A 14734-nucleotide genomic window follows, 5' to 3' on the forward strand; every position below is an offset into this window, starting at 1 on the left:
ACTTTCCCAGAAACTTCAGGACCAGAAACGCCTCCCGCTAACGGAAAGTTATAGCCAGCAGCCACCCTCTTTGACTTTGAGACGTCAATTCCAATTTCGTCATTTTTCTTTTTGAGCTACCGATTTTTAATCATTATTAGATTAATGAGGTGAAAAAATGGGTTTCCCTCAGACAATATGTTGAACTGGGCTTTTGGAAAACGTCAATGTAAGACCCCCAGAGCAAGGGTGAAAGATACATCGACACAAGAGTCGGGTAAACAGAATTATCACAGCATGCAACTTAAATTGTATATTAAGCTACTGAAAATTAGATTAAAAATAATCAGAACCAAAAATAGTGGATTTCCTCACGTTCTTTCAAGTCAGGATACCATGCAGTAAACTAGCCTTGGAGCAGATTTTTCAGCAGGAACAAGCTCAGTACTAGGACTTCTTCCTCTTTATAGCAAGCACTCCGGAAGTTGAATGATACACTCACCTCAAGCACTTATGGAGAATTTATACTCAATCCCGGCAAAGGAAAAGCCTTTTGAAGAGAAGTTGCTGTCGTTCACCCCAGTTGTCCCTGCTTTCATAGCTGAAATCTTTCAGCATGTGATTCTCCTATGTGATTCGCAAAGGGAAATGGTGCTGCCGTGATGCCGCCCCTTTGCTTTTAGATTGGACTGGAATAATGTTATCAGATTTTATGTTTGGCTGAAAGTGGTGTTCGCAGAATTGGAGCTGAGTGACTTTAGTACAGCTCTAGTGGTTATGATATGTTTGGCATATTTTGAAGGATGGATGAACCTATGGTCTTTGAAAATTCTCTGCATGATCCCATTACCAAATTTTTCTTTTCATCTAACCATGATGGCGTAGAAAGTAAACTATGTAATCAAACACCGTGAGTCCGAAAAAAGTGCCAACTGAATTTCTGTATTCTTAGCCTTACCCATACTTCGACAATTTGACTGGAACCCTCGTGAAGTGGTAGGTCCTCCCATAACAATCTTATCTGTAAAAAGTGAGAGGATTCACAGAAAATCTCATGCAATGAGTCTCCATTTCACAGTCTAAAGTTTTAAACCATTATTTCTTTTCTGCTATGGAATCAACGGTAATTGATTTTTCAATCAAATTTTTTTCCTTTCACCCCAAAATTTACATCCAAAATCTTCCTATGAACCAACCTGGACAGAGCTGCATTTAGCAGATAATTTTTCTTAAGTAATATACTCAATATTCAAATCAATCATGGTCGCATCTCCATTCTAGAAAACACATCGCTCTTCAATTGCTTCGCTTCTAGACACTGTCATGACCTTCCACTACATGATAGCCATAATCTAACTTCAGTATCTACTCTTTAACATGGGGAGCCTGTCATAAACAAGTATAGCTGAAAAGGAAGTCTCAGAAAAATCCTCCTTGAAAACTTGACCTTTATGGGCTTTATCTGGGTCTGAGATTTTATTTCTCAGTTGAACCTTCAAGGGATAACTTCATATGAGTACCTAATTCATTCAACATCGAGTACACTATCCTTTTCCTAGGGATCAAATTGTTGCTCAAAATATTTTTAGATTCAAAATCTTCAAGACGAACCAAGCTGCAAGCTGCCTGTTTTTTCTGTAATCCCTTTTCTTTTATCATCAACCTCACATGTTCAACATCATCCCATTTACCTTCAGCAGCATATATATTTGATAGCAATATATAGGGACCAATATCATGTGGCTCCAACTCAATAAGTCTCTTTGCCACAATCTTCCCAAGGTCTGAATCTGAGTGGGTCCTGCAAGCAGATAGTAAAGCTCCCCACAAGGCAGGTCCACCTTCACCCTTGATAGGGATCCTTCTTATAAGCTCCTCTGAATTTCTCATCAAACCAGCTCGGGCAAGGAGATCAACCATGCAACCATAGTGTTCGACCTTGGGTTCAATCTTGTAAACTCGACGCATGTGATCAAAGTACCACCAACCTTCCATAACCATACCAGCGTGAGTACATGCAGATAAGATACAGATAAACGTAGCATCGTTTGGCTGTGGACCTATCTTCTCCATCTCCATGAATAATTCCAGAGCTTTCTCACCATTGCCATGTAATCCATATCCCATGATCATGGAATTCCATGATACAACGTTTTTGATTGGCATCTCATCAAAAACTTCTTTAGCCATATCCATAGCCCCACACTTTGCATACATTGTCAGAAGACTGGTTGAAAGTAAGACATCGGATTTAATGCTCTTACTTTTGATATAAGAATGGACCCTTAAACCTATATCAAGCCGCCCTAAATTCGCACATGCTGTGAGAACACTCACCAGAGTAGCCTCATTAGGCATAGCTTCTCCTCTTTCCATCATTCTATCAGCCAGTCTCAAACATTCACTGAAATTTTTAGATCGCACATATATTGCCAACATAGAATTCCAAGAGACCACATTCCTAATGGGCATTTGATAAAAAAACTTACGAGCTAAGGAAACGTTTCCAATCTTTGCATACCCATCAATCATAGAATTCCAGGACACCACGTCTTTTGTTGGCATTCTGTCAAACAAATCTTGTGCAGCTTCCAAATCGCCAATCCCCACATACCCAGCAATCATAGAATTCCAGCTAAATACATCTCTTTCTGACATCTCATCAAAAAGTTGGCGTGCTGCACCAATTTCCTTATTATTTACATACCCATCAATCATCGAATTGTAACTCACCAAATCCAATGCATACCCTGCGTCAAATAGCAACCGAGCATCTCCAATTCTGCCACAAACCGAGTACATATGAATTAGTGAGTTCCGAGTAAACAAATCTGATTCAAACCCGAATTTCACAATCCTAGCATGACTCTTCTCCCCTTCTCGCACCGACCTTACCTCTGCACAAACTTTTATCAAAAGAGGAAAAGTATAATGATTTGGATTGACCCATCTAGTAACCATTTTCTCGTAGTAGAACCTCAGAGCACTGCGAAAATCATTCATATTCGTATATCTTCTCATAATGGTATTGCATAAAAAAGCATCCGGTTCATCCAGATAATCAAATATGTGAATGGCGTGCGGAATCATACGTGAATCCGAGCAGAGTTTCTTTATAGCTCTGCCAGCAGCTAAAGGGTGTTGAAATAGCCCAGAAACCATGAGTTGGGCATGGACTTGGTTAAGCTCTTTGATCCCGGTGCATGATTCTAAAGTACACAGGAGGGGGTGGGATAGCTTCAAAAGGGGCGACCCTTGTTCGTCGAGGTCCATGTTTTCGTCTTCACGGTTAAGCCATAGGCTTGGCGGGGGTTCGGAAAGGTTCTTACGGGATCTGAGAATCCTGTCCAGCGCCAGTGAAGCTGATTTCGGGGAAGGCCTCAGCCTAACCGCCATCTCGATTTGTTGGCAATATATATATATATATATATATTCCGCAACAGCCAAGTAGATTGTGGAATTCGTCAATTTTTGAGGCCTGTTTGTGTGCTCAACTGGCTGAAATGAGCATGGATGCAATAGGCGCTAAACCCGTGGTGGCGTCATCGTAAGTCGAGGGGGAACTCGGAAATCTATGTTTCCCGCGTTCGAAGTGTTCTTATCATAACTTCAGAATCACAAGAGAAGTGCCGGACGAATGGATTTCTTTTTCCCAAAAAAAAAAAAAAAACGACTGCAATGGCATCGTAATTAAGGAGGGAGAAATCCAAAAACAAAAAAATATTTGAAATTACTAAATTCTAAATAAAAATTTTTATTTTCAAGCTCAGTATTATTAAAACCAAATAAACTATTATTATCAAATCTGATTTGAGATTTAATAATTTCAAACTTTTTTCAAATTTTCCCCAACAACATTATTAGTTGTCAAATAATATCAAAATTAAAAAGGTTAATATAATTTCTGATCTTTTAAATTTGTTATCATTTTTATTTTAGTCTCTCAAATTTCAAACTATAGGTTTTAGTCCTTCAAAAAGTAAAATGATTCAAATTTTTATTAGATTATAAGGGCTAATGTTATAAATGAAAAAAAAAACTTAAAAGACCAAAAATTATAGTTTGAAACTTGAGGGACCAAAACTAAAATTAAGACAAACTTAAGAGACCAAATTTATATTATTTCAAATTAAAATTATTAATATAATTTCACGTACTTTTTATTTAAAGTAAGTTGAATTCGTATGTTAGATAGATTTTACGGAACAAAATCCCAATTTTATATATAACATAATATCATAAGAGAAATTTCCACAACTTCAAAAGCAATTTAACTTCCAATGGGGAGGAGGCATTATCTCGGCAGGGTTTAGTAGCTCTTAACAAAAGCAAATTTGTGATATAAAGTTAGTCATTGTTATACGTTACAATAATAAATAAATAACCAACGTACAGATTACATTGATTCTTCCCCTGCTACCTATCCATCCAGTAGCATTCTGAAAAAGAATTCCACGTGATGCTGTGTAAGTCTTGAGAACGAAACCTTAAGCCAAACACGTTCCAAAATGAATACCGAGTACAGAGATACAAAATGTCAAGACAAGGCACATTCAACAAGCACATCCGCCCGACTCAGGTTGAGAATTAGGGCCACTAGAAGACTTCAAGTTCACATCAACCATATCCTCGTGTTTTGTTGAAGACAGCGTTTCCATGCCAGGTAACGCAGCAGCAATTTTTCTAAAGAGAGCCTGGATACAGGTTTGTTCAAAAACAGTGCAAGATCAGATGCAAGTACGAAAATGAAAGCTGCACAAGATTCCAGAGCTGAGGCAATTGCATGCAAACGGCAGTTATCTGGTTAGTGAGGATTAAAGTCACAGCAGTAATACGCAGATCTCCATAAGGATGTGATCTATCCGACTTTTTAACCATTTCCAGCGTCTCGATGCAAAATGAGTGATGACCCAAGACTTGTTATTCACCTTTTCTTCCAGAGTTAATCTTAACAAAGGCCAACCTCATTAATGCCCATTTAAGGTGGTGGTAGACCAGTAATTTACGGAAGAATTACAGCAAAAGAAGATGCTATCCCAGAAAAGTTATATAGAAACATATAGAGCAAAATGAAGGGGAGTGTACCTTTATATTAAAGCCAGCTTTGGCGCTAGCTTCAATGAACATGACATTCAGATCACGGGCTTTTGCTTCGCCTTCCTCTGTGGAAACTTGCCTGTAGATTCATTCACAGAAATAGTTCATAAAGAAAAACGGATATAACTAGGATTTACTAATAGGAATTGAATAAAAAGAAGTGCACCTAGGACATCAAAACGCAGAGGGATAAACATACGCAGAGAACATCCCGACGTCGAAGCATGCATTGGTTTGGAAGTAATTTATGCATTGTAAATAGTAAATGATATCTCGAAGAACATTGCATTGTTGAGAATCATTGATTCCTCAAGCAAATTTTAAAGCCATTTCAGGGCTTGAACCAGTGACGCGCTACCTATCCCGAATAGTTTACTTCCTACAAACTTAGTTATGGTTTATAGCATGTTGGATTTACTCCCAGAAGTCCATCTGACCTCCGTTTGAAATGAACTTTTGCAAGGTCCAACAAGTTGCAAATGTACGTTTATAAGTTTGTCAAATATGCTCTTAGTAATTAATCCATAGATGATCAGACAAAGAGAATTGATGAATCAAAACATAGAATAAGCCATCGTGCCGCCTGATAAAGTCATGATTCTGTTCATTAGTCATTACCTCTTATCCACAAGGTCAGTTTTGTTCCCCACAAGGACAATAATTACATCACTACCTCTCTCACTTCGCACCTCTTCAATCCAATTTGATGTGTTTAGAAAAGTCTGCCGGCCTACATATGAAAAATACAGAATAAACAGAAAGAATTCTTCAAACTGTTCGGGAAAAAATAAATCATGCACAAATGACCCAAGTTATTCAGAGAGATCCAAAAAGGTGACCAAATATCATAGGCAGCAGCTGTGAGAGAAGGCAAATTCAAGAGAGGTGCTGGCTCCGGACCCCAAAAAAGGGAGCGAAAAGTTCTAGTTTCCCATTGAATTATGTTTTGCTGAACACACATACCTCCCAAAGAAAAAAAGCTTCAAAAGCTTTAGTACGGGAGTAAGAGAATATAAATGGGTAGTGAGGGAAAGGAAATTCTGCTGCCCAGAATAGAAAGCTGCATATAGATTCCCTTCGTAAATAACAACTCTCGTTTGAACAAGGACTGACTAGCATGGTCACAGCAGTCTAAGTTATTTGACCGGCATAAAGTACACACACACACACACACACAAAAGGGGGGGAAAAAGCAACTCTATTAGAAGCTTAAGTTAATTGTTATCGTTAACATGTAAAAGCTGTGAAAAAGTATTCACTATTAAGCAAGGAATAAAGAGAAACATATCCTGAATGGCGTACTTGCAACATCATAGGCAATAACAGCAACAGATGAATCCCTGATGTAGCTTGGAATAAGACTTCTAAATCTTTCCTGGCCAGCTGTATCCCTGTTACCACATCGGCACGCGCACGTAAAGACATGGGGGGATTAAAAAGAATGTTTGCTGATAAAGAAATGGAGTCATCCTTTGGTAAGGAACCCATAAACAGTCAATTGAACACGTTAAGCTCCTTAAACCTTACATTGATTCACCAATGTGCATCAAGAAGTAAGGCATAAAGCCAACATACAAAGTAAGATAAATGTGCGCCAGATGATACAGATTCCAAGATGCCTTATGATTCATGACATCTTGTTTGACATTCACCAGCTTCAAAACTCGTTTTCTTGCTCTAAATCTAAATCCAACGGAATAAAAAATTCCAGGTTTAGGAGAACATTATGGTGGGACTGGAAGGTATCAAAATAAAGGATTGAATATACTAAATCGATGGTTTTCCAAAACTGAACCAACAAACTTCAAATTAGCCATCACGAAACATCACAATCTGCAAACGTACTTTCATTATATAAAATAAAATTTTGAAATCAACTATGACATGTGACAAACAGAAAGAAAAGGACAGCATCAACTTGGCATACATGTACAGTTCTCTCATGTGGAAGGCGGTTTACTGAGAGGGAATTAAATCGAAAGTATCTGGTATCATCCTACACCCACCATTGGATAAACATTAATACTTACCCTTACACAGGAGGAAGCAAACTTCGTTCGATGAAAAGCTATATATCAAATTTTAGTGGTGCCATATCTCTTTATATCTATGGAAGATGAGATAATTTAGAAAGCTATCATAAAAGCATTTGCACTCATACACCACCTCATTCATTCAAATAGTCAAATAATGAAATTTCTCTGTAAATTAATTTCCCCCCACCATTTAGAACTCACAAAATGATGATGCCGCATCTTACCACAACTGCAGTCGAACAGTTCGATCTTCAAGATACATAGTTTTGGATAGAAAATCAATACCAATCGTGGCCTGCTCACGAAGAGGGGGAAAAAACTGAGTACTTGCCAAAGATGAAATGTAAACTCAATTTTGAACAAAGGAAATCAGTAAGTGCAGGATTTTGCAGGCTTTTTATCAACCTGTGGTTGAATAAAAACTGCTTAGTTCACACAAACGTACACCCATTGAGAGGAAAACAAAAACTGCAAATGATCTAAATAACCTATATTTACATATAGATTGTGCGTGATATGTATGTTAACTATCACGATGAATAATATATCAAACTGTGATTGCACTTTGCAGATGGAACCATAAGTCTTCGCGAAAGAACAGTTGATTATGGCCTAACGTTCCTCTGCATTACTATAACCTTATACGACATTCTCTCGGTTACTAAACGAATAAAGAGTATCTACGAGTCTTGTCAAATGTCTTGCATGATTGTGTAAAGTATTTTTGTTGTTTTTGTTATTTTTGGGGGAGATTGCGGAATCCACAACGAAGGAGCGGCAGCAGTGTCCGTGGTCTCACGGGATCGATCATCAAATTGTCCCTGAGGAAAGCCGCGATCTCTTGAACCAGCTCCCAAACCGAATGGGGAAGGAAACAATTACAGAATGATCTATCATAGAAATTGTCAGCGTCAACACTAGATAGTAAATCGATAATGATATTCTGATCTTTCTTTTGGACAATGATTAGGATTCTGTTCCATATCACATTTCTTGTCATTTTTCCGAAAAGAAAAGGTCACGATCTCAGGGTGGAAATACTAACAAAAATTGTCGATGTCCTTGGCGCGGTATTGCATGAGAAAATTCAGATTTCAACGTAGCTACATAGAACAGCTAAGATTATTAACGGCAAAACATGGCCTTTTTATTTCCACATCAGGAAAAAAAAATCTGATTTCGGGCACGAATAATGTTATTAGGTTTGATTTTTACAGAGGGAAAAATGATCCAAGTAATGACGAATAATACCTGATATGTGGTGTCAAATTTATCATACATGAAGCGTGTGATGATGCTGGTCTTGCCCACCGACTGATCACCCAAGAACACCAGCTTGTACTTTGCAAGAGCAGAAACTGGCGCCATTGTGGAAATCACTGATACAGAAAATCTGAACGTGACTGAGCAGAATGGTTAATTCTCTTTGCCAAACACCGATTCCGATTGCCTCGTGTGGTCTTTTTAAAATTGGGAAGGATGATAACGAGATTGATAACTAAAAAAATTACACACGTAGTTATTTAGCGGTATGCATGGATTTATTTTTACTTCACACGTGTGTCTTCTAGTACAAGTATAGTAGTTTTGGCCAAAAAAAAATAAATAAATATGGTAGTGGATCCAATATGCAGTCTAGTTAATTTAATAGGATCCCTCTTAATTAGTAAGTTGTCCCTCGTTCTTCTAATATATACTCTTTTGGTCCTAAATATAAGACCCTTATACACACTATAAGAGTTTTATATTTAGGATTGGAAGAGTATTTAGATTAACAAAGTTGTCCAACATGCCGTTACATGAATTTGATGCTTCTCCCGCTGAAAATGATTCTTATTCAGAGAGCATTCTAACGTTCCACCAAAGAGAAAAAGAGAATAAGGAGAGAAAAATCTGTCAACGGGATAAAATATTGGACAGTATTTAACGAAGTTGTGACATAAGATTCATAGTTGATGATATGACACTTAAATAATAAATTTCAAAAAATTTAAATAAACATTTAAATTATTAATTTTCCTAAAGCATTCGTTTATCCTTTACATTAGAAACACTCATTTAATAAAAAAAATTATTTAAAAAACAAAGTGAATTCACATAATAAAAAGCCAAATCCAACTCTGGGCCTCAGCCTTTTTCCAACTTGCAGTAAATAAAAAAATGGCAACTAGGGATGAGCCTGATTGGAATGCTTGGCCCAACAAACAAAAGAGCGGAGTGCAAATTTTAGTTTAATGCGATCACGTTTTTGTTTTCGTCGTTTTCGTTTGCTTTTTAAAGCATCGAGTCGAGCCCAATATCTTGCCCTCTTTTAAACAGTGCCACGAATCAACGCGTAGAAGACACTTTTTCTCATCTTACTCGAAGCAAATCGTGTATAATCACCACTTGATGTCAATCAAGACTGCATACAAAGCTGATCCATTGAGCTTTCTTTCCACTCCCGTTCTGTGTATGGCGCTAATAAATGGGAAACACGGAGATCGGCAAAGCTAAACATTCCAAATACATCAACCACACCTATTGACAGCCAATGAACAGAGAAATTTTTGGGCCAAGTAAAATTAACAGCTAAAATTTTACGTTGTGTTGGCTACCTTTACTATACTAGTACATTATCACAAGCACACCAACAAAATGAATTTCTAAATGTAAGTTTTTCAACCCCTATCTCACCACTTGTATATTCTGACCTTTTCGAGTAATGATATTGCTGTCGAAGAGTGCAGACAAACATCCACTAAAAAGTTATACAACGAAGCAAAAAGATTCTACGAGACAGACCACACTCAACAAGCACACCCACTTGACGGGGTTTGAGATTGAGTGTTGGCATTTGAAGACTTCAAGTTGACATCAACCATGTCTTCTTGTTTTGTAGATGATAGTGTCTCCATTCCCGGCAATGCAGCTGCAATTTTTCGGAAGAGGGCCTGTATTAAGGTTCAAAAAAGAAACACATGAACAGCAGGCAGCATGGATAGAGGTTTAATAGATGCAAGAGGATGAATAACAATTTTTTGCCTAAGATTATGAGAACTGTAGCAAGTGGACCCCCATTTTTCAGGGAGCTAAATTCAGGAGACATATAAAGGGTTGATTAGAAGCAACATGACTAACAGTTTATGAGATGTACAAATCATTAAGCATTCACACCAAATAACGTAATGCGTCACCCTCTGGTGGACCACTCGCAACATGTCATCCAAGAGAGATGATGAAAAACATCCACTTCACTCATTCTATCCAGGTCATGTACAAGGGCATACACACAACCAGCGTACCATGATAATAACATAGCACAGTTCATCTTTCTTATTGGAAGCAGGAAATTTATGGAAAATTTTGATGATTTTGAAGAAAAGAAGGCAGTGGGCTTACTTTTATATTAAACCCAGCTTTGGCACTAGTCTCAATAAACATGACATTCAATTCGTTGGCTTTTGCTTCCCCTTCCTCAATAGAGACCTGCCTGTAGACTCGTGTAAAGATGAATATCAGAAAAACAAATGACTTCTCATATCAGCACATTACGCACACAAGGGCAGATTATGCATGAAATATTTTAGTGTGAAACCCACTCAGGACACTGAAAGCCTAGCAGCAAATCTAGATTTTCTTTTCATTAGACCAAGGCTGACACTAGACTTTGCCGAGTTAAGACTAATCTTCTATGGTAGGAATAACATACATTGTGTCCTCGACAAGCCGCCAAAAAGGCTTATTATGCTCACTAAGAGCCAAACTTGGCTCAATTCCAAACGCCTAGAGTCCTGGTAATGATAATCCAGATGGCATTACCATAGAAAGTGTGTTTAGTTGACATTTTATCTCAGTAATCCTGATTACATCGCAATCATGATTATCAAAAATGGGTAATCAAGATTCATAGGTCCGTGCATCAATCACTCATTCACACCCACACACACAAGTGCAAATGTAACAGATACTCCTCACCAAACCACGGATGCAGAGATAAACATACATACCTACATAATAGATGCATCATGAAATCATAGGTTAGAAGTTACATAGCTTTGTCTTATCACTCAGAAACATAAATAGCTGACTACAGAATATCCCAACGGAAAGATCCATTTAACCTAATAAACAATAAGGGATTCTTACATGCCTCATACACGGTACAGAAACATTTCATTTAACCTTATTTCACATGGTACTTGTCACAAATCCTAGATTTCTTAAGGAAATGTTAAGCCATTCAGGGCAATCAAAGTAGTAGAACTGTAACAGCTTCCATGTTCAAATTTTAGCCAATTTAATCCCAGTCCCCACAGAACTAACCATGGTCTAGATGAACAATTTCTCTGTGCACTGAGTATTAATTGTTTAATAAATCAAGCAGTTAATGAGATAACACAGTAGAGAGGGAGAGTTAGTAAAAGGCCACTATCTGATAAAATATTATTCTCTTGACTGCTCATTACCTCTTTTCAACCAGATCTGTTTTGTTCCCAACAAGAACAATAATGACATCACTGCCTCTCTCACTTCTCACCTCTTCAACCCACTTTGATGTGTTCAAAAAAGTCTGCCGGCCTATAAAGTAATCACGAGAACATCGGCATTATAATAAACAATCTTGCATAGGTTCTGACCAAAATTTAAGTTAATGCATCATTCAAGTCACCCAGAAAAATCACACGGGAAATTGAGTGCTTGAATTTGTGAGAGAATGTGACTTTCAAGAAACACATATTTCCTTGGTCTCGCACATGTGTGCTTAAGAAAACTTCCACATGCAGCGTACAATGTTATAATAGAATGGGCAGCAACAACAGAATGGGTAAATTGAGAAGAAGTCCTATATGACATACTTGCAACATCATATACAATTACGGCAACAGATGAATCTCTAATATAGCTTGGAATAAGACTTCTAAATCTTTCCTGTCCAGCAGTGTCCCTATCCAAACACAAGAAAAGAATTATTTTAGCAGGGAAAAGGGCAATAAAATTGGTAATATAAAAACTAAAGATTTGCATACTAAACACCTCTAACTTTTATCGACCATAAATGCATATCGATATGCACCATATTCTCAGACTCCAAGATCAAATTTACCAAGCAATTCTATGGTTACCTACATCTGTAAGAAATGACTTTTCTTGCTTTCATTTTAAATTTAGATGAACCAGAAACAATGATGGTGCCAGACCACTGCCACAAAACTTTTCCTTGCTCTTTCTCCTTATCTTATGAGGTGATGACACCACATCTTACCATAACTGCAGTCGGACAGTTCGATCTTCAAGATACATAGTTTTAGATAGAAAATCAATACCAATTGTAGCCTGTTTGCAGAAGCACAAAGTAAGTTTTAGCGTTTGAGGAAAAAAATAAAGTTAGCAAAAAGAAAATACATGGATTACAAGATGTTGGATGCCTATTGAGTACAATGAGAGCAGAAAAGCTAAAGTTGTCTCAATAGCCCAGATAAATATGTCGCATCAAGTAATTTATGCATATACTAGGATTTAATTAAAAGGCTAATGATTATAGATCATGGATGTTACCAAGTCTTCATATCTGTTTGTCGTCTGATTTTTCAAGTTCCTTTTTGGCTTTCAGACATTAAACCTTTAGCAGTCACAATTTGTACCTTGCAGTTCTGGTTCGATCAATATAAAACTCACCCTGTTTTATTCAAACTAAAAAATTTACTTCTCTTGGTTTAAATAATTTCATGCACAGGTATTATGTATCCAGAGTTCTTAGAATTTAACGTCAGCGCCCCTTATTGAGACATGTAGAATAATCAACATGCCTTCTTTGTTTCTTCAACCACAGTTGTCTGGATAAATATCCTTAAAAAAAATCATTGGAACATTTCAATCCAGCAAAGGTAAGAAATCCAGCTAAAATGACTAAATCAACCATTGAAAGATGAAGTTCTGATTTCGGAAGCCATGTTCAGACTTTGTTTGAACTGATTTAGAATACAGAATTGGATCTGATGTGTATACTGCATACCTGATAGATATTATCGAACTTATCGTACATGAAGCGAGTGATTATGCTGGTCTTGCCCACGGACTGGTCACCCAAGAACACCAGCTTGTACTTTGCCAACGCTGAAACCGGCGCCATCAAGTAACGGCTTTGAAGTGAAAAATTCTGTGCGAATCAGATGAGTCAACTCTCCGAGAAAAACCCCGGCTTCGATTAGTCGATGGGGTTGATCTCGGATGGGAAACGGGGAACCGCGGAGCGAAACAAATGAACGAATTAATTTGCCTTTTTTTTTAAATATTTTTTAAAAAAATTTAGTATTCTAAAATATTTTTTTAGTGTATTTAATATTTTAAAGTATTTTTTCTGTACCCTCGACACTAAAAAATATTTTTCTGTGCATCTAACAATAAGACAAAAAATACTTCAGGTTTTTTGTCTTGGTATTAGATATAATTAAAAAAATGCTTCAAGTTGTTAAATGCCTCTGAACAAATATTTCAAAGTGTAAATAGAAGGCAGGCGATCAAACCGTAATCTAACCAAACGAGATCCTAATATGCTCGACTCATTTTTTTCAAGAGACTAAAATTTCTCCCCCTTCTAAACATATTTTAAGTATAAGAGCTCCTCTGAAAGGGGGCAATTATAGCTTTTAAAAGCTGTTTTTTAATCATAATTTATAATGTATGGAATAAACATATAAAAAGAATTTTGTTTTGATTTACATCAACTTACTTATAATAAATAACTCCAAGCCTCAAAATAAGCAGTGAATAAAGTGGAGGTAATAATAATAATATAATATACAATGTTGTGAGAAAATGAAGTTAATTTCAAGTATACACATTATCATATTGACGTGGCAAATGATAGTCTCCCCATTGACGAAAACTTGAGTATAACGGAAATGATCACAGCAATAAAATTTCAACATGAGCGGTTCCATCATGCATTGCACGTGAACGGTTTAACTAAAAGAGATGACACACCCGCTGCCTAACCAGAAACAAATAAAGAAGAGGAGGAGAGGATCACAACATGACCTGCACAGGGGTGTGCATATGCACTGTTCTTCAAAAAATTTCCTTGAAAATATTTCATCAGATCGAGCAGAGCTCGCACGTATTGAAAATTTACACGGACGTGTGGATTCGCCGATCCACGTGGAAGGGAGGGACAACCAAAAAAAAAAATTGAAGGAGGAGAACAGTGACGGAAATTATTAACAGAATGTGGTGGAGGGTATTTTTGGATTCTAAAAATAAACCATGCGCATGCAGGATTACAGGTCACACAACTCCCTCCAAATCCCACATTTTGGAGGGAAGGGAAGGGGTCTCTATTTTTCCAAGTCAAACCTCCCCTTCCCCAAGAGCGAACCGTTTTGGATTGTCTATCATCGACATTTTATATATACGGTGTGGGTGTGCAGACTCTACAACCCGAAGCCAAAGCCAGGTGTCACCGTGCTTGCAACGTGGCGTGATCAGATCATATTGTAGCTACATTAGTAACATGTAGCAATGGTCCCTTATTTAATCCAAGTTCTGCGTAGCGGGTGTTGCTCTTTTTTCTCTGGCCATCTTCCTCTTCCTTCGTTGGCTGCACATTGCTCACCAGTAAAGACTCCGCCGGTGACGCGTAA

General features: G+C 37.4%; 3 protein-coding genes across 3 annotated transcripts; all 3 read right to left on the minus strand.

The window, feature by feature from the left end:
• Positions 1-1199: 1199 nt before the first annotated feature.
• LOC114720901 (pentatricopeptide repeat-containing protein At3g29230-like) lies at positions 1200-3129 on the minus strand. Its single transcript, XM_028906626.1, has 2 exons — positions 3072-3129; positions 1200-2761 (listed from the first exon to the last, which is right to left on the minus strand). Exon 2 carries the CDS (start codon positions 2695-2697, stop codon positions 1456-1458), a length of 1242 nt encoding a protein of 413 aa, XP_028762459.1. The 5' UTR covers positions 2698-2761; positions 3072-3129; the 3' UTR covers positions 1200-1455.
• Positions 3130-4325: 1196 nt separating this feature from the next.
• LOC114720906 (ras-related protein RABH1b-like) lies at positions 4326-8508 on the minus strand. Its single transcript, XM_028906639.1, has 6 exons — positions 8364-8508; positions 7337-7407; positions 6379-6467; positions 5695-5806; positions 5065-5155; positions 4326-4673 (listed from the first exon to the last, which is right to left on the minus strand). The coding sequence occupies exons 1-6, from the start codon at positions 8478-8480 to the stop codon at positions 4533-4535; spliced, it is 621 nt and encodes a 206-aa protein (XP_028762472.1). The 5' UTR covers positions 8481-8508; the 3' UTR covers positions 4326-4532.
• Positions 8509-9646: 1138 nt separating this feature from the next.
• On the minus strand, positions 9647-13340 carry LOC114720905 (ras-related protein RABH1b). The gene is made up of 6 exons (XM_028906638.1): positions 13108-13340; positions 12358-12428; positions 11951-12039; positions 11561-11672; positions 10494-10584; positions 9647-10045 (listed from the first exon to the last, which is right to left on the minus strand). The coding sequence occupies exons 1-6, from the start codon at positions 13222-13224 to the stop codon at positions 9902-9904; spliced, it is 624 nt and encodes a 207-aa protein (XP_028762471.1). The 5' UTR covers positions 13225-13340; the 3' UTR covers positions 9647-9901.
• Between the last annotated feature and the right edge of the window lie 1394 nt (positions 13341-14734).

Source organism: Neltuma alba, unplaced genomic scaffold (genome assembly GCF_004799145.2).
Source record: "Neltuma alba isolate B1F8T4 unplaced genomic scaffold, ASM479914v2 tig00012007_pilon, whole genome shotgun sequence".
NCBI classification, from domain to species: domain Eukaryota; kingdom Viridiplantae; phylum Streptophyta; class Magnoliopsida; order Fabales; family Fabaceae; genus Neltuma; species Neltuma alba.